Source organism: Aquarana catesbeiana, linkage group LG03 (assembly GCF_042186555.1).
Source record: "Aquarana catesbeiana isolate 2022-GZ linkage group LG03, ASM4218655v1, whole genome shotgun sequence".
NCBI lineage: Eukaryota > Metazoa > Chordata > Amphibia > Anura > Ranidae > Aquarana > Aquarana catesbeiana.
In genome coordinates, this window is record NC_133326.1 from 642,081,542 (window position 1) to 642,105,899 (window position 24,358).

The 24,358-nt window shown below is 45.5% G+C and overlaps 1 protein-coding gene across 1 annotated transcript in view; it reads left to right on the plus strand.

Moving 5' to 3' along the window:
* The window catches only part of LOC141133284 (intercellular adhesion molecule 5-like), an 82,046-nt gene that overhangs the window by 41,141 nt on the left and 16,547 nt on the right, over positions 1-24,358 (plus strand). The window contains exons 2-3 of the mRNA XM_073622558.1: positions 8,049-8,318; positions 19,222-19,455. Coding sequence (XP_073478659.1) covers positions 8,049-8,318; positions 19,222-19,455 — 504 coding nt within the window. The remainder of the gene's footprint in view (positions 1-8,048; positions 8,319-19,221; positions 19,456-24,358) is intronic.

Here is a 24,358-nt window from a genome sequence, read left to right on the forward strand (position 1 = left end):
AGACTGCAGACATGGTACAGGAGATGGTCAGAGACTGCAGACATGGTACAGGAGATGGTCAGAGACTGCAAACATAGTACAGGAGATGGTCAGAGACTGCAGACATAATACAGGAGATGATCAGAGACTGCAGACATACTACAGGGGATGATCAGAGACTGCAGACATGGTACAGGAGATGATCAGAGACTGCAGACATAATACAGGAGATGATCAGAGACTGCAGACATGATACAGGAGATGATCAGAGACTGCAGACATGGTACAGGAGATGATCAGAGACTGTAGACATAGTACAGGAGATGATCAGAGACTGCAGACATGGTACAGGAGATGATCAGAGACTGCAGACATAGTACAGGAGATGGTCAGAGACTGCATACATAGTACAGGAGATGGTCAGAGACTGTAGACATGATACAAGAGACAGTCAGAGACTGTAGACATGATACAAGAGACAGTCAGAGACTGCAGACATAGTACAGGAGATGGTCAGAGACTGCAGACATGGTACAGGAGTTGGTCAGAGACTGCAGACATAATACAGGAGATGATCAGAGACTGCAGACATAGTAAAGGAGATGATCAGAGACTGCAGACATGGTACAGGAGATGATCAGAGACTGCAGACATGGTACAGGAGATGATCAGAGACTGCAGACATAGTACAGGAGATGATCAGAGACTGCAGACATGGTACAGGAGATGATCAGAGACTGCAGACATGGTACAGGAGATGATCAGAGACTGTAGACATGATACAAGAGACAGTCAGAGACTGCAGACATAGTACAGGAGATGGTCAGAGACTGCAGACATGGTACAGGAGATGATCAGAGACTGCAGAGATAGTACAGGAGATGATCAGAGACTGCAGACATGGTGCAGGAGATGATCAGAGACTGCAGACATGGTACAGGAGATGATCAGAGACTGTAGACATGATACAAGAGACAGTCAGAGACTGCAGACATAATACAGGAGATGGTCAGAGACTACAGACAAGATAGAATAGATGGTCAGAGACTGTAGACATGATACAAGAGACAGTCAGACACTGCAGACATGGTACAGAAGCTGGTCAGAGACTGCAGACATGATACAGGAGATGGTCAGAGACTGCAGACATGATACAAGAGATGGTCAGAGACTGCAGACATGATACAAGAGATGGTCAGAGACTGCAGACATGATACAAGAGAAGGTCAGAGACTGAAGACATGATACAAGAGAAGGTCAGAGACTGCAAACATTATACAACAGAAGGTCAAAGACTGAAGACATGATACAAGAGAAGGTCAGAGACTGCAGACATTATACAAGAGATGGTCAGAGACTGCAGATATAATACAGGAGATGGTCAGAGACTGCAGTTCCTATGGACGTTAGTAGATAATGGCCGATCGGCCCTCTCACCTGACCCAGCGATGGTTCCTCTGATCAGGAGTCAGCTCACTCTGAATTGCCCGTGGCGACTCCGCTGGGTAGCACCCAGATCTGTATTCTGGCAGTGACTCCATTCCTTTCTCCGCCAGGGATGGTGCTAGGCTGTGTGTCTTTCCCTCTGGTGGCGCAGGGCAGTGGGGTTTCCTCTCTGATGGTGTTCCCTCAGCACTGCCCTCTCCCTCTGGAGTCCTGGGTGTGTTTCCCTGAAAGCTTTCCCAGGCTCCTGTATCTCTCTCTCTCCCATTCAGCTGAGCCTGCTGTGTGGGCTGCAGTTTCCGTGTTACAGTGGGACTGCCAGTCCTCGGGACTACATGTCCCACAATCCTCTTCTCTGCTCCTTTTTCTATTCTATTTTTTCCCTGGCTGATATGAAGGCGGGGGAAGAAACATAGTGCGAGGCTGTGCTGGCCAGCGCCGCTCACTATTATAGCAGTGCACGTGCAGAGGAGAGGGAGAGGAAGGGGAAGGGGCGAAAGAAGAGCCCGCAGCTGCAGTGACGTCACTAGGGTTGGTGTCACCAGGTGCGGTATAACATGGTGTCACCCCCCTTCCACCAACTTTAGTCGCCCCTCAGTACAGACCCCCCACCACTAAGTATAGACCCCCCTTCGTCAGTGCAGGCCCCCCACTAAGTATAAACCCCTCTCTCAGTACAGACCCCCCCTTCATCAGTATAGACCCCCCAGGACAAACCACCCCCCTCCATTAGTAGACCCCCACCAGGACAACCCCCCCTTCATTAGTACAGATCCCCCCAGGACAAAGCCCCCTCCATTAGTACAGACCCCCCACAGGACAAACCCCTGCTTCATTAGTGCAGACCCCCCAGGACAACCCCCCTCCGTTAGTACAGACCCCCAGGACAAACCCCCCCTCTATTAGTACAGACCCCCCAGGACAAACCTCCTCCATTAGTACAGACCCCCAGGAGAACCCCCCCTCCACTAGTACAGACCACACAGGACAAATCCCCCTTCATTAGTACAGACCCCCCAGGACAAACCCCCCCTCCATTAGTACAGACCCCCCCCAGGACAAACCCCCTCCATTACTACAGACCCCCCAGGAGAACCCCCCCTCCACTTGTACAGACCCTCACAGGACAAATCCCCCCTTCATTAGTACAAACCCCCCACCAGGTCAAACCCCCCTCCATTAGTACAGACCCCCCCAGGACAAACTCCCTCCATTACTACAGACCCCCCAGGAGAACCCCCCTCCACTAGTACAGACCCCCACAAGACAAATCTCCCTTGATTAGTACAGACCCCCCACCAGGACAAACCCCCCTCCATTAGTACAGACCCCCCACCAGGACAACCCCCCCCTCCATTAGTACAGACCCCCCCAGGACAAACCCCCCTCCATTAGTACAGATCCCCCCAGGACACCCCCCCTCCATTAGTGCAGACCCCTCGGACAAACACCCCCCCCTCCATTAGTACAGACCCCCCCAGGAAAAATCCCCCCACCATTAGTACAGACCCCCCCCAGGACAAACCCCCCTCCATTAGTACAGACCCCCCCAGGACACCCCCCCTCCATTAGTACAGACCCCCTGGACAAACACCCCCCTCCATTAGTATAGACCCCCCAAGGACAAATCCCCCCTCCATTAGTACAGACCCCCCCAGGACAAATCCCCCCTCCATTAGTACAGACCCCCCCAGGACAAATCCCCTCTCCATTAGTACAGACCCCCCAGGAAAAACCCCCCTCCATTAGTATAGACCCCCCCGGACAAATCCCCCCTCCATTAGTACAGACCCCCCCAGGACAAATCCCCCCTCCATTAGTACAGACCCCCCCAGGACAAATCCCCTCTCCATTAGTACAGACCCCCCAGGAAAAACCCCCCTCCATTAGTACAGACCCCCCCAGGACAAATCCCCCCTCCATTAGTACAGACCCCCCCAGGACAAATCCCCTCTCCATTAGTACAGACCCCCCAGGAGAAACCCCCCTCCATTAGTACAGACCCCCCAGGATAAATCCCCCATTCATTAGTACAGACCCCCCCAGGACAACCCCCTCTTCATTAATACAGACCCCCCCAGGACAACCCCCCTCCATTAGTACAGACCCCAAAGGACAACCCCCCTCCATTAGTACAGACCCCCAGGACAAATCCCTCCATTAGTACAGACCACCCAGGACAACCCCCCCTCCATTAGTACAGACCCCCCAGGACAACTCCCCCTCCATTATTACAGACCCCCCAGGACAACCCCCCCATTAGTACAGACCCCCCAGGACAACCCCCCCCCCAATTAGTACAGACCCCCAGGGACAAACCTCCCCCTATCAGTACAGACACATTAACACCCGGGCGGCAGCTAGAGAGGACAGTGTGCAGCCCCGCCGCCCGGGTGAAGAGCAGATCGAGACAGCCAGGCAGCAGCTTAGGCGGGAGTGAGAGACAGAGGAGGAGAGAGGAGGGAACCTGTGTCAGGCTGCAGGCACGGGCCGCCCCCCCTCCCCAGTGAAGTCACTGCGCGGCTGGTCTCTCTCAACACAGAGACCAGCCGCTCCGATCTCCGGCGGCTGCTCTCCTCTGACAGGAGGAGGAGGGAGGGGGGACGGGCTCTAGCAGTGTAAAGCACAGCGCTGCGGACAGAGCTACTTCTGCACATGGAGGGGAGGAGGAGGAGGAGGGAGGGGAGCACTCTGGCGCTTCAGCGACCCCACCTCTCTGGCGCCTGGGTGCACTGCACCCGTGCACCCGCCTGGGATCGGCCCTGGGCATAGGAGATTGTACAGTCAGATTGTAAAGTGCGTGGTGAGCTTTAAACATGTCCAGATTTTGCATGGGAGAATGTAGTCCTGCTTATTTATAGCAATAACAAAATGCCATAACTAATTTATAATAGGAACGCAAACTAAACCGCACATGGGGAACTTGCCAAATCCTTAAACCAGATGCATAAATAAGTTATTTCCTGAAAATAAAATAAAACAATGGTATTTAATTGTGAGCATGGAAAAACATCCACACTTGATTATGTATTACTGCATGATTGTCTTAGCTGAATATTGTAAGCAATTGATATTATATCTATCAACACAGACTTCCTGGCAAACACATTTCACACTGACTTTCACTGAAGAAAACTTTTCCTGCATCATTGGAAGCTTGGATTGTTAAAGTCAAACTCCAGTCTTTCCCTCTATTTAATCTAGATAGATAGATAGATAGATAGATAGATAGATAGATAGATAGATAGATAGATAGATAGATAGATAGATAGATAGATAGATTTTTAATTGATGGAAGTACAGCTTTTATGAATGGAGGAGGTGGGCAGAAAAGGTTGGCATGTCGGCACACTTGATGAGTGCATATGGCAGGTTCCTAGGTACTATTAACCCCAGCTACACCGGAAGATTACAATGTTTTTGGGTCAGTGTAGAATAGTTGTTTTTTTTTAATTCAGTTTAGGCTTAACCTTGCAAGTAAATAATAAAAAAAAAAAAAAGAATAATAAATAAAAAAATGTCTTCCTTTCTTCTTAGCTGTTATTTTGCTGCCAATCTTTCGATGTTATTTATTTACCATTATAACTTAAACTGTTTTGCTTTGTTTATATATACAAAAAAAGCTCAAAAGTGTGTGTGTGTGTGTGTGTGTGTATGTGTATATATATATATATATATATATATATATATATATATATATATATCATTTCTAAATAGCTTTATTATTCTTTTGCAAAAAAAAACCCCAAAATTTTAGTGTCAGTATACACAGACGAAAATATAGCATAAAATGTACCGTTTACAGTGCTTTGAAAAGTATTCATACCCCTTGAAATTTTCCACATTTTGTCATGTTACAACTAAAAATGTAAATGTATTTTATTGGGACTTTATGTGATAGACCAACACAAAGTGGCAGATAATTGTGAAGTGGAAGGAGTCAATACTTTGTACAACCACCTTTCGCTGCAATTACAGCTGCAAGTCTTTTTGGATATGTCTCTACCAGCTTTGCACATCTAGAGAGTGACATTTTTGCCCATTCTTCTTTGCAAAATAGCTCAAGCTCTGTCAGATTGGATGGAGAGTGTCTGTGAACAGCAATTTTCAAGTCTTGCCACAGATTCTCAATTGGATTTAGGTCTGGACTTTGGGCCATTCTAGCTCTGACTGTTTAGGGTTTTCGTCCTGCTGGAAGGTGAACCTCCACCTCAGTCTCCAGTCTTTTGCAGACTCTAACAGGTTTTCTTCTAAGATTGCCCAAGTATGTGCTATACTCTTTCGAATGATGGAGTGAACAATGCTCTGTGAGATGTTCAAAGCTTGGGATATTTTTTTTAGCCTAACTCTGCTTTAAACTTCTCCACAACTTTTTCCCTGCACGTCACACTTTTTAGATATTTATTTGTAAAAAAATTGGAAAACCATTTATCATTTTCCTCTCACTTCACAATTATGTGTCACTTTGTGTTGGTCTATCACATAAAATCCCAATAAAATACATTTACATTTTTGGTTGTAACATGACAAAATGTAGAAAATATCAAGGAGTATGAATACTTTTTTAAGGCACTGTAAATCTACAGCAGGGATATGCAATTAGCGGACCTCCAGCTGTTGCAGAACTACAAGTCCCATGAGGCATAGCAAGACTCTGACAGCCACAAGCATGACACCCAGAGGCAGAGGCATGATGGGACTTGTAGTTTTGCAACAGCTGGAGGTCCGCTAATTACATATCCCTGATCTACAGGAACACTTGTTTTAAAACGAACACTGGTCATTAGAAAAAGGTTTTTTTTTTTTACTTTTGTCAGACCTATTGTAAATAGATTATAGCCCCGCTCAAAGGAATGAGATGGGAAGTCGTTGACCCACTTCTAGAACACAGCGCTGTATGCTGTATGTAGCTGAGGGTACATTCAGGTAATACAGCATGCCCAGTAAGCACACCTGTTAGTGCAGTAAACAGTTTGTTTGGGCCGTTATTTAAAGGGACATTAACTGTGGGAATCAGATGACAAGGCCTTTTCTGACACTTTTAGTTTAAATTTAAAAATCATTTTTTTTTTGCTAAATAATTACTTAGAACCCCCAAACATTATATATATATATATATATATATATATATATATATGTATTTAAAAGAGACCCTAGAGCATAAAATGGTGTGTTTTACAATTTTTTATGTCACACGATATTTGCGCAGTTGCGCGGTTTTTCGAATGCAAAATTTGCTACTGTTCGAACACAAGATACGGTAAATTACATGAATTTTAAATGTACACAAACACAATATAATACCCCTTTTGGCAAAATCTAAAAGATGGCATTATGCAGAGTAAAAAGATACCTAACATGTCATGTTTTTAATTGCACATGCTCACAGAATGGCGCCAAACCATGGTATTTAAAAATCTCCATAGGCGATGCTTTGAAAGCCTTTACAGGTTACCAGTGGAGAGTTATAGAAGAGGCCTGGTGCTAGAATTATTGTTCTTGCTCAGCTGTTCATTGCAATTCCTCACATGTGTTGATGTGTTGTTTGATTGCTGTTTACGTATGCGTGCACGGCCAACACCTGTGCTTGCTTTTGTGTGCGAGTACGAGGGGACAGGGGTGCTTTAAAAAAAAATGTTTTACACTGTTTCTTTAAAAAAAATAAATAAAAATTAGCACTTTTATTGCTGTCACAAGGAATGTAAACCTCATTTGTGACAGCAAAAGGGAGCACAGGTACTTTTTATGAAGAGATAACAGATGCCAAGATTTGTGTGGTCAAATGCTTTCAAGATTATAAAAATTACGCTGTTTATGTTCGGGGAAACAGAAGTGGTGATAGTACTCGTTGCTTCCGATTTCCGATACCAGAGAGCTCATCTGAGACCTTCTGGTCCTCCAATGGCTCTATGGTAAGCTGGTGGAACCGTCAGTTTAAGTTCTGAGTTTGGCATCGGGAGGGGGGGGTGACATCTCCTATTACCTGTAATGCAATCCAGCAGCTAATAAGCAGCTTGGGTGGCTTTTACATAAGTCAATTGCCTCTTGTAAAAAAATTAATACTGAGGTGACACCTGTAGCTGCAGGCATCATTCCGGCATACAACTTTAAAGCCGCAATGTAAATATATGTATTGCGGTCTTCAAGTGGTTAATACTGCTTTAAAGTGGTTGGAAACCCTTCTGTCTGTCTTTTATCTATAGGTAAGCCTAGAATAAGGCCTAGCTATAGGTAGTGGAAATATCTCCTAAACGTGCGCCGTTTAGTTAGGAGATATTTCACCTCCGTGACGTTTCTTCCCCAGCGCAAGTCCCGTGACTGACTGCTGTCATGCGCATGCACGGGAGTGACGTCACCCGGCTCCGGCCAGTCACAGAGCCGGAGTCCGTGGCCCCGGAAGGAACAGGGGCGAAAATGGTAAGATCTTGTAAGTTTCTGTAAGATTTTAGCGATTGGTTTAACATAAACTTTAATAAACTATTAAAGCACCTTGCCTGAGGGTCTAATCAGAATACATTATTTGTACCCCAGAAAACTTTGCATAAGCCTTAAACCACTAGTCTTTACTGTGTTGAATGAATGGAACCAGCGATACATTCTTATAATGGAATATTTTGTCCTTTCAGGTAGTCTGCCAATTCCTGTTTTGCATTTTGAAGAGAATATCATTGAAGATGAGGACACGTCCATTACATGCACTTTACCCTACAATGACTACCCAGATGTTAAACTTGTCATCAAGGGTAACACAACGATCAAAGATTGCACCCCTAAAAAAGGAAACTACCCAAATGTCACCTGTACCGTGGAGGTCACCCCAGAGATACATGGGATGGAGTTCACCTGTGAGGCTGAGTTTAAAACCCAAAGCCTGCCTGAAAAGATGAACATTCAAAGTGAGTATGAGCTTCATCTACATCTACAGTTGCAGCTTTATATCTTTTACATCCCAGATGTCCAACCTACAACCCTCATGCAGCCCCCTTGGCAGCAGCAGCCCGTTCATATGGAGCACAGGGGTGCCACCCCCCTAATCCATGTGCCCCCGGCCTCTAATTTACATGCAGGGCACCGGACACATGGATTCCAATGGGCTTTTTTTTTTTAGAAGCACGTGAGTAAAGCCGGAAGGCTCTAATTGGCTTCAAAGAAGGGTGGGCTCGGGGTGCAGTTGTGTCACAATAGCGAATTAATATTTGCTATTGTCTTCCTGTTTCTTCTCCCAGCCAATCCCAGCTCAGGAAGCAGGTCCTGAGACCTGATTGGCCAAGAGGAGAAGCGGTCCTATTGGCCGCTGAGGAGGAGGAGGGAGGTGACGCAGGGAAAGCCGCACCGCTATGAAGCCGAGGCAGGAGGAGATGCAGGGTGAAGCCGCCGCCCACCGTCCAGAAGAAGCCCGTGACCTAGATGAGGTAAGTGCAGGGGCGATGGACCGATAGACTGACCAGGGTGCGAGGGGGGGGGTTTGTCGGCAGATAGATTTTCACCCCCCAAAAAAAAATATACCACCAGCCGCCACTGCCCCTTGGTACTTATTATGCAACCTTCAGGGGTCTCAGCAGCCAATAGCCAGTGTTTTCCCTACTTTGGGCCAGGGTTAGGGTTGCCACCTGTCCAGGATTCACCCGGACAGTTCGGGTTTGGAATCATGCATCCGGGTTTCAGACTGACTGAAACCCGGACACATTATTCAGACGGGACTATGGCTTCCCAGCAGGGTTGCTGGCTGCAGTTGTCTAAACGAAGAATGTCTGTTACACTCTTTCACACTGCCCAAAGCCAGCACTAACCCCCCCCCCCCAACACACACACACACACAGGAGAGGAGAAGAGGGCTCGATCTGCACCTCTTTCTCCCGCCCCTACCCCTCTGTGTCTGCCCACACTCCAATCCCTGGCGCTGTGCCTCATAATAGTAAAGTTGGGGCTGGAAATTTGAAGTCCAGCAGCCTCAGATACATCTGAATGAGAGGTGCTGACTGCCAAGGGGTGAGTGAGCTCACCATCCATCCCCTATCTGTAACTGAAGTCTCCCCCTTCTCTCTCCTGCCTCTGAGTGAGTACACTAAGGCAAATCTGGGCTCTCAGAGCACCCCTTGCATCAGATTTCCGCTTTACACCAGAGGCCACAGTGTTCCCCCTTATATCAGAGTACTCTCCGTACATCAGAGTTCTCAGTGTTCAACCCTCAAATCAGGGTTCCCAGAGCATCCCTTATGTTAGAGTCTCCAGAGTTCTCCCTTACATCAGAGTCTGCAGAGTCCTCCCTTACAGTGAAAGGGAACTCTGCGAGTTCAGATGTAAAAGGGGAACTCTGTGGACTCTGATGTGAAGGGGACTCTTGTTTTTAACTTCATATGATTAGAAATATTATTTAATAGCAAAATATATGTATAGTATATACTATAAAAAACAAATTGCTGTGCGCCGCTAAAGTGTTCGGGTTTGACTTGAAGAAAAAGGTGGCAACCCTATCCAGGGTAGTAAAAATTTTCATTAGATTGGATTCTCTTTTAATAGTTTTTTTTTTTAATTTTTCAAAAGAGAAAAACAAAAAGGAGAAAAAAAGAATATACCGTATTTTCCGGTGTATAAGACGACCTTTTACACGTAAAACAACAGCCAAAAAGCGGGGGTCGTCTTATAGGCCTGGTGTGAAGCGGGGGTCACCAGCTGCCAGATGGATGTCAGCCCCCTGGATGCTCGCTGAATGTGCGGTAATACTGTATACATACAGTATACAACGCTGAACCAATCCCGGCGAGCGATGGATTCTATTAATGAATACAGAGCCTGCTGGGATTGGAGTAACAACCTCTGCCAATCCGAGCAGGCTACATACAGTGAGTCAGAGAGGCGCGGGCTGATGATGTCACAGCCTCGGCCAATCTGAGCAGGCTTTATATTAATTAATAGAATAATAAAATACATCGCTTGCCGTGATTGGCTCAGCGGTGTATACTGTATTCTTCAGTGTACCTCGCACTGTTGTACATGCAGTATTACTGCACATCCAGCTCCAGATCTCCCCTTTATATAATATGATTTCTGGTGCTTTGGAGGAGAGGATTCACTGGCCATTGTTGCTGCCTACCAATTGTGGGATCTCTGGGAGTTGTAGTTCACCAGTTTCCTTATTGACTTCATAACAGTGATAATACAGTGGTAATAGCCGACAGATTACAATACCTGGCGGATTTCAGATTAGTGTGAAATGGCTGATAGACAGGACCCCATCATGGCTCCAGCAAGAAGAAGAAAACATGAAGCCAGTTTCAAGCTCAAAGTTGTAAACTTTGCCAAGGAACATAATAACTGCAAGACAATATGGAGTAACAGAAAAGATGCTCCGAGACTGGAAAGCAAAGTAAGATGCATTAAAGAGTATGCCAAGAGGTAAGTGTTCATTAAGAAGAGACACCCCACATTGGCCAGAACTTGAAAAGCATGTAGCAGACATGGTGCAGGAGCATGGTCACAATGGCTTTGTAGTGACACCAAACAACATACAGATTTTTGCACTTCAGTGCGATTTAAGGCCACTATATCCTGGTGTATGAGGTTCTTGGAAAGACATGATCTGGTACTGAGGCAAAAGACCAAAATTGCACAAACATTACCTGCAGATCTCGAATGGCAAAGTAAGTAATTTCCATCGACATGTAATACAACAGCGCAAAAAACATGACTGCGTTAAGTCAGATCGGAAATATGGATGAAACTCCTATGAATTTTGATATGGTTGGAAATAAAACAGTCAATTCAAAAGCTGTGTTCATTAAAACAACAGAAGTCCAGTTTTACAGTGGTACTAGCATGTACAGCTGATGGCGCCAAACTAAGGCCAATGATTATTCTCAAGAGAAAAACAATGGATATCAATTTTGTTTGGGTGCAGCGTCGCACGACCGTGCAATTGCCAGTTAAATCGACGCAGTGCCGAATCGCAAAAAATGGCCCGGTCATTCAGCAGCCAAATCTTCCGGGGCTGAAATGGTTAAAGAGGAACCGCAGTCTGCTCACATAATTTGTAATAAAAACATTTTTGCCATTCTGAAGCTTCCCTCCAGCCGCTTTGCATATTATTTTATATATACTGTGATTCTGTACTTGACACATATGCTGCAGAAATCTCCCTCCACTAAGTCTGGCTGCAACCATTTTAACTGTGGGCAGCTGAAGCTGCTGCCTGTTCACTTCCTGAATTTACAGAGGCACACCTCCAGCTCTGCAGCCCTGCAGCTCTCATTGGCCCTCTTATGACTCATCCCCCCTCCCTTCCTGGCAAACTCTCACTAGAGTGAGAGAGAGAGCTGTGCATGATCTCATAAGCCTAGGCTAATGACCAGACAAGAAACAGGGAGCCGCTGTCTCTTTCATCATTAGACAGATTGATAGCAGCAGGAGCCATTGGCTCCCGTTACTGGAATTTCAGGCAACACCTAACTTCTCTTAAAAATGCTCTCTCTCCCCCCTAACACCTATGCTGAATAACCTGTGTAAGAAAGATCTGTATACTTACCTATTTTCAGGCCACTCTGGTCTGGCCATGTGATCTCCCCTGTGTCAACCATCGCCGGCTTTATAGGAGAGAAGAGAGACTTGACAGCAGTTGGTAATGCCTGGGAGCGGTGACATCCCTCTTTGTCTCCTATTGCCCATCCATTGTCAGCGCTCATTCCTCTCCCCTGTAGCTGTTGTTGACCGACACAGGTGAGCCGGATCATGTGACCGGACCAGAGTGGCCTGAAAATAGGTAAGTACAGTTGTGCTCAAAAGTTTACATACCCTGGCAGAATTTATGATTTCTTGGCCATTTTTCTGAGAATATAAATGATAATACAAAAACATTTCTTTCACTCGTTGTTAGTGTTTGGCTGAAGCCTTTAATTATCAATCAACTGTGTTTACTCTTTTTAAATTACAATGGAAACAGAAACTACCCAAACGACCCTGATCAAAAGTTTACATACCCTGGTGATTTTGGCCTGATAACATGCTCACAAGTTTACACAAAGGGGTTTGAATGGCTATTAAAGGTAACCATCCTCACCTGTGATCTGTTTGCTTGTAATTAGTGTGTGTGTATAAAAGGTCAATGAGTTTCTGGACTCCTGACAGACCCTTGCATCTTTCATCCAGTGCTGCACTGACATTTCTGGATTCTGAGTCATGGGGAAAGCAAAAGAATTGTCAAAGGATTTGCGGGAAAGGGTAGTTGAACTGTATAAAACAGGAAAGCGATATAAAAAGATAAGGAATTGAGAATGCCAATCAGCAGCGTTCAAACTCTAATCAAGAAGTGGAAAATGAGGGTTCTGTTGAAACCAAACCACGGACAGGTAGACCAACTAAAATTTCAGCCACAACTGTCAGGAAAATTGTTCGGGATGCAAAGAAAAACCCACAAATAACTTCAGGTGAAATACAGGACTCTCTGAAAATATGTGGTGTGGTTCTTTCAAGATGCACAATAAGGAGACACTTGAAGAAAGATGGGCTGCATCGTCGAGTCGCCAGAAGAAAGCCATTACTACGCAAATGCCACAAAGTATCGAGGGCCGGATGGCCTACCGGGACATTTCCTGGTAGGCTGCCTGCCCTGGGGCCGCTTTGAGTTATGCTGTGGCTGCGGGGCTCCCCTCCCTCTTCCTCCTCTTGTCACACAGCATGAGTCGGGAGACCGCTGTGTCACAGAGCTCAGTGTGAAATGTTATCCTGCGCTGTAACAAACGTCCCACCCTCCTCCTAGACCAGCTCGTGTGATAGATGCTGTGTTCTGTCTATCACATGGGCACGGTAAGGCTGCAATGATGGGCACAGTGAGGTGGCAATTATTAACACGGTGAGGCTGCAATGATGGGCACAGTGAGGTGGCAATTATTAACACGGTGAGGCTGCAATGATGGGCACAGTAAGGCTGCAATGATGGGCATGGTGAGTCTGCAATGATGGGCATGGTAAGGCTGCAATGATTGGCATGGTGAGGTGGAAATTATGGGCATGATAAGGCTGCAATGATGGGCACGGTGAGATGGCAATGATGGGCACAGTAAGGCTGCAACTATGGGCATGGTGAGGTTACAATGTTGGGCACGGTGAGGCTGCAATGATGGGCACAGTATGGCTGCAATGATGGGCACAGTAAGGCTGCAATGATGGGCACCGTTAGGCTGCAATAAGGGGCATAGTAAGGTTGCAATGATGGGCGCGGTGAGGCTGCAATGATGGGCACAGTGATTCTGCATTGATGGGCAGTGAGGCTGCATTGATGGGCACAGTGAGGCTGCATTGATGGGTACAGTAAGGCTGCATTGATTAGTATAGTGATGCTGCATGGATGGGCACAGTGAGGCTGCATGGACTGGCACAGAGACTGCATTGATGGGCACAGTGAGACTGCATTGATGGGCATTAGTGAGGCTGCATTGATCTCTTATATCATGTCCTCAGTCTCTAACCATCTCCTGTACCATGCCCGCAGCCTCTAACCATCTCTTGTATCATGTCCGTAACCTCTGACCATCTCTTGTCTTATATCATGTCTGCAGTCTCTGAGGGAGTCTGGAGAGGAGTCAAGAATGGGAGCACCACCGGGAAGGGGATCATGGGAAAAGTCAGGCATGTGTGGACTATGGATAGGAGACTAATAGGATAAAACCAGAGGCACCAAGCTAAAGACGACTGATTGAGCCCTGAGAGGTGCACCTGAGAGGAGGTCAGTGACAGCACCGCCAGTCCAGTCTGAGGGGGGGGGGGGGGGGTCACTGATGTAAGGGGGAGTGAATACAATAATGTAAGGGGACACTGATATAAAGGTTTGCCCCCATATCAGTAACTCACCCCCCCCATTACCTTTTTTTAATCTATATATATATATATATATATATATATATATATATATATATATATATATATATATATATACAGTGGGGACGGAAAGTATTCAGACCCCCTTACATTTTTCACTCTTTGTTATATTGCAGCCATTTGCTAAATACATTTAAGTTAATTTTTTTCCTCATTAATGTACATACAGCACCCCATATTGTCACAGAATTGTTGACATTTTTGCAGATGTATTAAAAAATAAAAACTGAAATATCACATGGTCCTAAGTATTCAGACCCTTTGCTCAGTATTTCGTAGAAGCACCCTTTTGATCTAATACAGCCATGAGTCTTTTTGGGAAAGATGCAACAAGTTTTTCACACCTGGATTTGAGGATCCTCTGCCATTCCTCCTTGCAGATGCTCTCCAGTTCTGTCAGGTTGGATGGTAAACGTTGGTGGACAGACGTTTTTAGGTCTCTCCAGAGATGCTCAATTGGGTTTAAGTCAGGGCTCTGGCTGGGCCATTCAAGAACAGTCACAGAGTTGTTGTGAAGCCACTCCTTTGATATTTTAGCTGTGTGCTTAGGTTCATTGTCTTGTTGGAAGGTAAACCTTCGGCCCAGTCTGAGGTCCTGAGCACTCTGGAGAAGGTTTTCGTCCAGGATAACCCTGTACTTGGCCGCATTCATCTTTCCCTCGATTGCAACCAGTCGTCCTGTACCTGCAGCTGAAAAACACCCCCACAGCATGATGCTGCCACCACCATGCTTATTTGTTAGGACTGTACTGGACAGGTGATGAGCAGTGCCTGGTTTTCTCCACACATACTGCTTAGAATGAAGGCCAAAAAGTTCTAGCTTGGTCTCATCAGGCCAGAGAATCTTATTTCTCACCATCTTGGAGTCCTTCAGGTGTTTTTTAGCAAACTCCATGCGGCTTTCATGTGTCTTGCACTGAGGAGAGGCTTCCATCGGGCCACTCTGCCATAAAGCCCTGACTGGTGGAGGGCTGCAGTGATGGATGACTTTCTACAACGTTCTCCCATCTTCCGACTGCATCTCTGGAGCCCAGCCACAGTGATCTTTGGGTTCTTCTTTACCTCTCTCACCAAGGCTATTCTCCCCCGATAGCTCAGTTTGGCCGGACGGCCAGCTCTAGGAAGTGTTCTGGTTGTCCCAAACATCTTCTATTTAAGGATTATGGAGGCCACTGTGCTCTTAGGAACCTTAAGTGCAGCAGACATTTTTTTGTAACCTTGGCCAGATCTGTGCCTTGCCACAATTCTGTCTCTGAGCTCTTCAGGCAGTTCCTTTGACCTTATGATTCTCATTTGCTCTGACATGTACTGTGAGCTGTAAGGTCTTATATAGACATTTTCCTAATCAAGTCCAATCAGTATAATCAAACACAGCTAGACTCAAATGAAGGTGTAGAACCATCTCAAGGATGATCAGAAGACATGGACAGCACCTGAGTTAAATATATGAGTGTCACAGCAAAGGGTGTGAATACTTAGGACCATGTGATATTTCAGTTTTTCTTTTTTAACCACTTCGCACCCATGCTATAGCCGAAAGACAGCTGCAGCGCGGACGCTAACTGCCGGGAGGCCGTCCCTGGACGTCCTCCTGTTTACTTCCACGGTGCGCGCTCGGGAAAGTTCTGTGCTGGCCGTGTCCCTTGGACACAGCCAGTCACAGATCGCTGAAAATGGCCAATCATAGCGGCCGATTTCAGCGCGATCGGTGGTGCCAATGAGAGATGATCTCATATGTAAACATATGAGATCATCTCTCATCGCCGGCTCTCCCTCCTCGCACAGAGACAGCATGTGAGGAGGGAGAGCTAACCGCTGCAGCGGTGAGTAAAAAAAAAAAAATGAAAAAAGTGACGTCAGTGCCATCTGTCCCCACTGTGATCTGTCCCCACTGTGATAGACGGACTTTAGATTTAAAACATGTTTCAAATCTTTACGATGGATGCGAGTCCGGTCGAAAAATCCGTTAGTCTGTATGCTAGTCCGACGGGCGAAAACCGACGCTAGGGCAGCTATTGGCTACTGGCTATGAACTTCCTTATTTTAGTCCGGTCATACGTCATCACGTACGAATCCGTCGGACTTTTGTGTGATCATGTGTAGGCAAGTCCATTCATTCGAAAGTCCGTCGGAAGTCCGTCAAAAGTCCGTTGAAAGTCTGTCGGAAAGACCATCGGACCTTTGATGCCGAAAAGTCCGCCCGTGTGTACACGGCATAAGACACCAGGGATAATCCAACACTGGTGAGGCTGCAATGATGGGAAAGGTGAGGCTGCAGATGGGCACTGAGCAGGCTGTATTGTTGGTCAATTTAATGGTTGCAGATGGGTACTGAGCAGGGAGCATTGATGAGCTGTGACCCTAATTTTCCTTCAAAGTTCTTTATTTAAAATGTAAGATTTTTCCTTAAACTTCCCTCCTAAAATTGGGGTGCGTGTTATACACCGATAAATACTGTACTTTGGGGGTGGTTTTCTGCTAAGGGGACAGCAACTTCACAGCATCAAAGGGACGATAGACAGGGCCATGTGCCATCAAATCTTGGGTGAGAACCTCCTTCCCCCAGCCAGGGCATTGAAAATGGGTCATGGATGAGTATTTTAGCATGACAATGACCCAAAACACAAGGCCAAGGCAACAAAGGAGTGGCTCAATAAGAAGTAAATTAAGGTCCTGGAGTGGCCTAGCCAGTCTCCAGACCTTAATCCCATAAAAAATATGTGGAGGGAGCTGAAAGTTTGAGTTACCAAACCTCAGCCTCGAAACCTTAATGACTTGGAGAGGATCTGCAAAGAGGAGTGGGACAAAATCCCTCCTGAGATGTGCAAACCCGGTGGCCAACTACAAGAAACGTCTGACCTCTGTGATTGCCAACAAGGGTTTTGCCACCAAGTACTAAGGGGTTAAATTCTTATTTAACGCATTAAAATGCAAATCAATTCATAACTTTTTTGAAATTCGTTTTTCTGTATTTTGATGTTATTCTGTCTCTCACTGTTAAAATAAACCTACCTTTAAAATTAGAGATTGATCATTTCTTTGGGCAAATGTACAAAGTCAGCAGGTTATCAAATACTTTTATCCCTCAGTTTAAATCTTTCTTATACAAGATAGTCAGAATAGGTGTTAGGAGGAGGGAGGGGGCATTTGTAGGAATAATTAGGTTTTGATCAGAATTTTTGACAGTGATCTCTAGCAGTCTCATGTAACATGTATTCAGTCTCCTATAGCACAGATCATCGGGTGATGACCACGCCCCCTTATGCCGTCACAGTCCCAGCATGCCCAGGGACTGTGATGGCATAAGGGGGCGGGGTCACCGCCTATATAAGTCAGAGCAGAGCGCACAGAGAGCATTCCAGCCGGAGAGAGCGTCGTGTCAACATCGGAAGAAGAGATGAAGAGAAGAAGCGGCGAGACAGCGGCGACAAGACAGCGGCGACAAGACAGCGGCAGCAGACCGGGCCCCTCGCTGGCAATAGAGCTGGAAGAAGATAGCGGCGGGGCCCGGGAGAAGAGGCGGAACACCGGGAGAAGTCGGAAGAAGATACCGGAGCTGCCCAATAAATTAATTTTGAAACCTGTGTACTGTGGTTTTTTTTATTGACACTTCCCTAGGTGAATGGGTAGGGGTACCATGTACCCCATACTCATTCACATAGGGTGGGGGGCCGGGATCTGGGGGCCCCCTTATTAAAGGGGGCTCCTGGATTCCGATAAGCCCTTCGCCCGCAGACCCCGACAACCAACGGCCAGGGTTGTCGGGAAGAGGCCCTTGTCCTCATCAACATGGGGACAAGGTGCTTTGGGGTGGGGGGCCGCAGCGCGCCCCCTCCCCCAAGGCACCAACCCCCCATGTTGAGGGCATGCGGCCTGGTACGGTTCAGGAGGGGGGGGGGCGCTCGCTCGTCCCCACCCCCATTCCTGTCCGGCCGGGCTGCGTGCTCGGATAAGGGTCTGGTATGGATTGGGGGGGACCCCCACGCCGTTTTTATCGGCGTAGGGGGTTCCCCTCAAGGTCCATACCAGACCCAAGGGCCTGGTATGCTCCTGGAGGGGGAACCCATGCCGGTTTTTTATTTAAAATTTGGCGCGGAGTTCCCCCTCAAGAACATCTGAGCACAAGTCGCGTGCCGAAGTCGGATCATGCAAGACGGCAATCCGACTTTGATCCGACTTCAATGATAGTCAATAGGCTGAAGTAGGATCAAAGTCGGACCAAAGTAGTACAGGGAGCATTTCTAAAGTCGGAACGACTTGTGTCGGACCAGTTAGGACGGCTCCCATAGGGAAACATTAAATTTCACACGTCATGCGACATGAGCTCCCAATGTCGGAGCGTTTGTCGGACCAGTGTGAACCCAGCCTAATTCTCATCTGGTGATCCTGAGAGTAATACAATTCCTGCCCTAGAATGACACTGCTCACTCGCTGTACTGTCTCTATAGAGGAGAAGCATTGTCATCCTAGGACAGGCTGTTAGAACTACAGAACACCTCTCCCCCTCTCCTCTATCCCCATTATATGGAGAGAGGATGTCCTATAGTTCACAGAAAGAACTGGCAAAGTTGATAACGTTGTTTGAGGTGTCAATTCAATGCACAGCTCAGTGGATTTTTCGAAGGGTTGTTTTTCTGTACTTGCAGAAAATGTACTTAGTCTAGAAGAAAACGAATACAGCCACCACATTCAAAGATTGGTAAGCTGTAATATATATCAATTATTTTGTGCAAAGTGTTGGCAGCTGTATAAATTCTGAATAATAATAATAATAATTTTTGTTGTTGGGTTTAGTTACACTTGATGATGAAATGGTATTATTATTATTCAGTTGGGTCTATGGCTGTGTTATACATAAATATTGCTCTGCATATTCCTGCATTTTGCCATTATCACTGACCATTCTCATCTCTTGGCATTGTCTTCCAGCTGACCCTAAGATCACAGACTGTCCTGACAAGTTGGTGTGGATTGAGGGAAAGGAGCACAGCTTCTATTGCAGGGCCACAGGGTACCCCCTACCAAAAGTGACCTGTGCGAAAAACACCACCACCTATGAGGTTGAGGAGAAATTCACAGCAATGAGAAATATGACGGGGATGTACACCTGCGTTGCTTTGAGCTTTGACAAGGATAGAAAGATGGTAAACGTGTCTGTAGAGTGTAAGTATCTATTAAGCAATAAAGGTTGTGCAATACAATAGGCAATATCTTTTATGGATAGATCAATAGAAGCTTATAACTGCTGCCAGTTTCTTGCCATTGTTGTCCCGTTGTGGTGATTTCCCTTCACTTCCTGTCCCACAGCCAAAAAAGGAAGTGGAATGAAATCCCACCAAAGTGAGGGAATCCCAGGTTGTCACCAGGGTGACTGGAATTGGTGTCCTCATTGGAAGATTTCTCCTCTACTCGTGTTTTGGTGATAACACAATTTGGGATCTTCTATTATTTCAGTCTCAGTAATACTGGTAAAGAGGACAATTAGATGAATCTCCATAACAGGGGCACAGACAGTACTAAGAACCTGATGGGTGTCACTCCATCCAAAACTAATATAAAAAAAAGATTCATCCTTAGATATACTTTAAGAATGGGAAGGCCAGGATGTCTTATAAAAAAAAGGTCCAGTGTGGTCACATGACATCATACATGACATCATATATCATGCAGCATCAAGCAAAAACAACATGGCGCCCCCTCGCCCACACTACACAGTATATGATGTCATGTGAGCACACTGGAGAATGTATTTTTTTATAAACCTCTGTCTGTTTTTATACCATGTTACCACACTGGAGCTTTGTTTACAAACCTGTTTGTTTATATACCATATGACTACATTGGAGGTTTGTTTATATACCATATGACTACATTGGAGGTTTGTTTATATACCATATGACTACATTGGAGGTTTGTTTACAAAGCTCTATCTGTTTATATATCATATGACCATACTGGAGGTTTGTTTATAAGCTGTGACCACACTGGAGCTTTCTTTACAAACCTCTGTCTGTTTATATGCCATATGACTAAGGGATGTCAAAATCAGGTACATTTCCAGCTCCAGCAGTCCAGGATTATAGTTCTGTTCATGGAGAAAGTAAAACGTATGGCATTTCTATTAGATCACCAGTAGATGGCAGCATAGAGTTAAAAGCCTGAATGACGGAGAGCACATTTTAACCACTTGCCAACGGGCTCACGCCGATCTACATCAGCAGAATGGCACGGCTGTGCAAAACAACCTATGGGCACGTTGTATCCTTTAAGAGCCGCAGGAGGTGTGCCCTCGCCGCAGTGGGGGATCTGATGTGCGCGATCGCGGGCACGAGAGCCAGCACGGGGATTTATGTGTGTAAACACAGAAATCCCTGTTCTGTCAGGGGAGAGGAGACATATCATTTGGTTCCTAGTAGGTAGCAACAGTGATATGTCTCCTCCCTCTGTCAGTCCTATCCCCATACAGTTAGAAACACTAACTAGGGAACACAATTAACCCCTTGATCGCCCCCTAGTGTTAACCCCTTCCCTACCAATGACATTTACACAGTAATCAGTGCATTTTTATAGCATACTATAGCATATAGCATATACACTGTATAAATGTCAGTGGTCAAAAAAAATATCAAAAGTGTACAATCTGTCCGCCGCAATGTCGCAGTACTGCCTAAAATCACAGATCAGCGCCATTACTAGTAAAAAAAATAGTAATAATAAAAATGCCATAAATTTTTCCCATAGTTTGTAGATGCTATAACTTTTGCGCAAACCAATCAATATACACTTATTGCAATTTTGCGATTTTTTTTTTTATTATTTATTTATTTTTTTCTTGATAATTGCGGTACTGCGGCAGGTCGGCACGATCCTGCGAGCAATCCTAGCTGTACGTTGGCTCCTTTTAAGCGGATAGCAGGCGCGTGCGCTGCACGCTGCACTGCTCGCTGCACTGCACGGGTGCCGATGCTTGTGGCGATGACCGCCAGCCGCGCGCGATCCTGGGCACGAGAGGCAGAATAGGGACGTGTGTGTGTGTATACACACAAATCCCTGTTCTGTGAGGAGAGGCAGATCGTGAGTTCCTAATAGCTAGGAACCATGATCTGTCATCTCCTATAGTCAGTCCCACCCACCCCCCCACAGTTAGAACACAGTTACCCCTTGATCGCCCTCTAGTGTTAACCCCTTCCCTGCCAGTGACATTTACACAGTAATCAATGCATTTTTATAGCACTGATCGCTGAATAATTGTCAATCGTCCCAAAAATGTGTCAAAAGTGTCCGATGTGTCCGCCATAATGTCGCAGTCCTGATAAAAATCGCAGATCGCCCCCATTACTGGTAAAAAAAATAATAATAATAAAAATGCCATAAATCTATCCCCTATTTTGTAGACGCTATAACTTTTGCGCAAACCAATCAATATACGCTCATTGAGATTTTTATTACCAAGAATATGTAGAAGAATACATATCGGCCTAAACTGAGGAAAAAATTAGCTTTTTTAAAAAAAAAATGGGGATATGTATAGCAAAAAGTACAAAATATTGTGTTTTTTTTCAAAATTGTTGCTCTTTTTTTGTTTATAGCGCAAAAAATAAAAATCACAGAGATGATCAAATACCACCAAAAGAAAGCTCTATTTGTGGGAAAAAAAGGACGTCAATTTTGTTTGGATACAGCGTCGCACGACCGCGCAATTGTCAGTTAAATCGATGCAGTGCTGTATTGCAAAAAATGGCATGGGTTATTGAGGAGCCAAATCTTCCGGGGCTGAAGTGGTTAAAAAGGAAAATTGTATCATTTTATTACAATTTATATTAGCATTTTTATTACTATCTTAGATTTGTTCGACATTTTTTCTTGGAGCTGAGATTAAAATCAATGGAAACCATCCCTGGCAGCCTTTAATATTCGGGCCTAATGCTTTGACACTATAAAAAATATTGTCCTGTGAATTTATGTAGAATTATATTTTATCTTTCTTCCCTATTCTCTTATTCAGTTCTGTTGCAGTGCTGAGCCAATATAAAGGGTCAGCCTACCATTAAAAAAAAAAAAAATTTTTGTAGAGGCTATAGGTAGACGTGTTAGGACTCGTTCATGCCATATCCATTAAGCAGTGCATCTGCAGAGATCAACGCAGGCTCAACGCGAGGGCACATAGAAATCTATTATTTGGCATAAGGCTGTGTTGAAGTGTGATGCGGTGCACTGCATAAACTTGTAGCATGTCTGCATTGTATGTCACTACGCCATAGCGTGTTGCAACCCGCTGCAGTGCATGTATTAAAATGAAGTGTCTTTTTGTGACACTTAAATAAAGTTAAAAAAAGAAATAAAAAAGTGAAAGGTGAAAATATTTTTTTTAAAAACAAGGCGCCTTACATAATATTTACTCTATTCTGATTTCTGCTGAAAACCTGGGCAAAGCAGTAGGTGGGGCCACTCTTTCTCCCATCCCCTAATGATGTCTGTATGTGCTGTTCACACTGGGGAAAGAATGAAAAAATCCATACAACAGAGGTGAGGGCAGAGGTGGCCCTGTTTGTAGTATTAAAGGGTTAGGGCATCTTTACCTGATGTTTACCAAAAGCATCCCTATGCATTACAGCAGTGGACAAATTGCAGCATGTGGACTGAATGCAACCCTTTGTTTGCCCTTATACAACCCTTGGAGACTCTTATGCCCTGTACACACGGTCGGATTTTCCGACGGAAAAAGTGTGATCGGATTGTGTTGTCACAAATTCCGACCGTGTGTAGGCTCCATCGGACTTTTTCCGTCGGAATTTCCGACACACAAAGTTTGAGAGCAGGCTATAAAATTTTCCGACAACAAAATCCGATCGGTTAAATTCCGATCCTGTGTACACAAATCCGACGCACAAAGTGCCACGCATGTTCAGAATAAATTAAGAGATGAAAGCTATTGGCCACTGCCCCATTTGTAGTCCCGACGTACGTGTTTTACGTCACCGCGTTCAGAACGATCGGATTTTCCGACAACTTTGTCCGACCGTGTGTATGCAAGACAAGTTTGAGCCAACATCCATCGGAAAAAAATCCATGGATTTTGTTGTCGGAATGTCCAATCAATGTCCGACCGTGTGTACAGGGCATTATTCTCACTGGCACCAATGGTAAAGTACCATTCATTCCACTGACACCAACAGTGGGTTATAATTACTCCCACTGACACCAACAATGGGGCACTGTTCCCCCTACTGACACCAATATTGGGGCACTATTCCTTCCACTAACACCAATGATGGGGTACTATTCCTCCCAGTAACACCAATAATGGGGCACTATTCCTTCCACTGACACCGATGATGGGGTACTGGTCCTCCCACTTATATAAGCAATGGAACACTATTTCTCTTATTGTCACCAATGATGAGGTACTATTCCTCCCACTGACAATAAACAATGGGGCACTATTATTTTCCCTGACACCAACAATGGGGCATTATTCCTTCCACTGACAACTATGATGAGGCCCTATTGTTTCCACAGACACCAATGATAGGGCACTATTCCTCCCACTTATACCAATGATGGGGCACAATTCCTTCCACTGACACCAGTAATGAGGGCACTATTCCTTCCACTGACACCAACAATGGGCCACTATTCCTTCCTCTGACACCAACAATGGGCCACTATTCCTTCCTCTGACACCAACAATGGGCCACTATTCCTTCCTCTGACACCAACAATGGGCCACTATTCCTTCCTCTGACACCAACAATGGGCCACTATTCCTTCCACTGACACCAACAATGGGCCACTATTCCTTCCACTGACACCAACAATGGGAACCATTCTCTCCTTACTGACCACAGATGCTATGTAAGTTTTAATAACACCCACTGACCACCAAGTCTGAGGCATTGTTTATTTCCACTAGGCTTGTGCAATTCGTTTTGCAAAGAATCAAAATTCGGCCGAATTTTGCATCTTTCGGACATTCGGATGCACCCGAAAGGCCTTGCCTGATTGCCAAACCACTTTGGAAATACAAATGTCCGAATAAAAAAATAACGAATTTCAACGAATACGA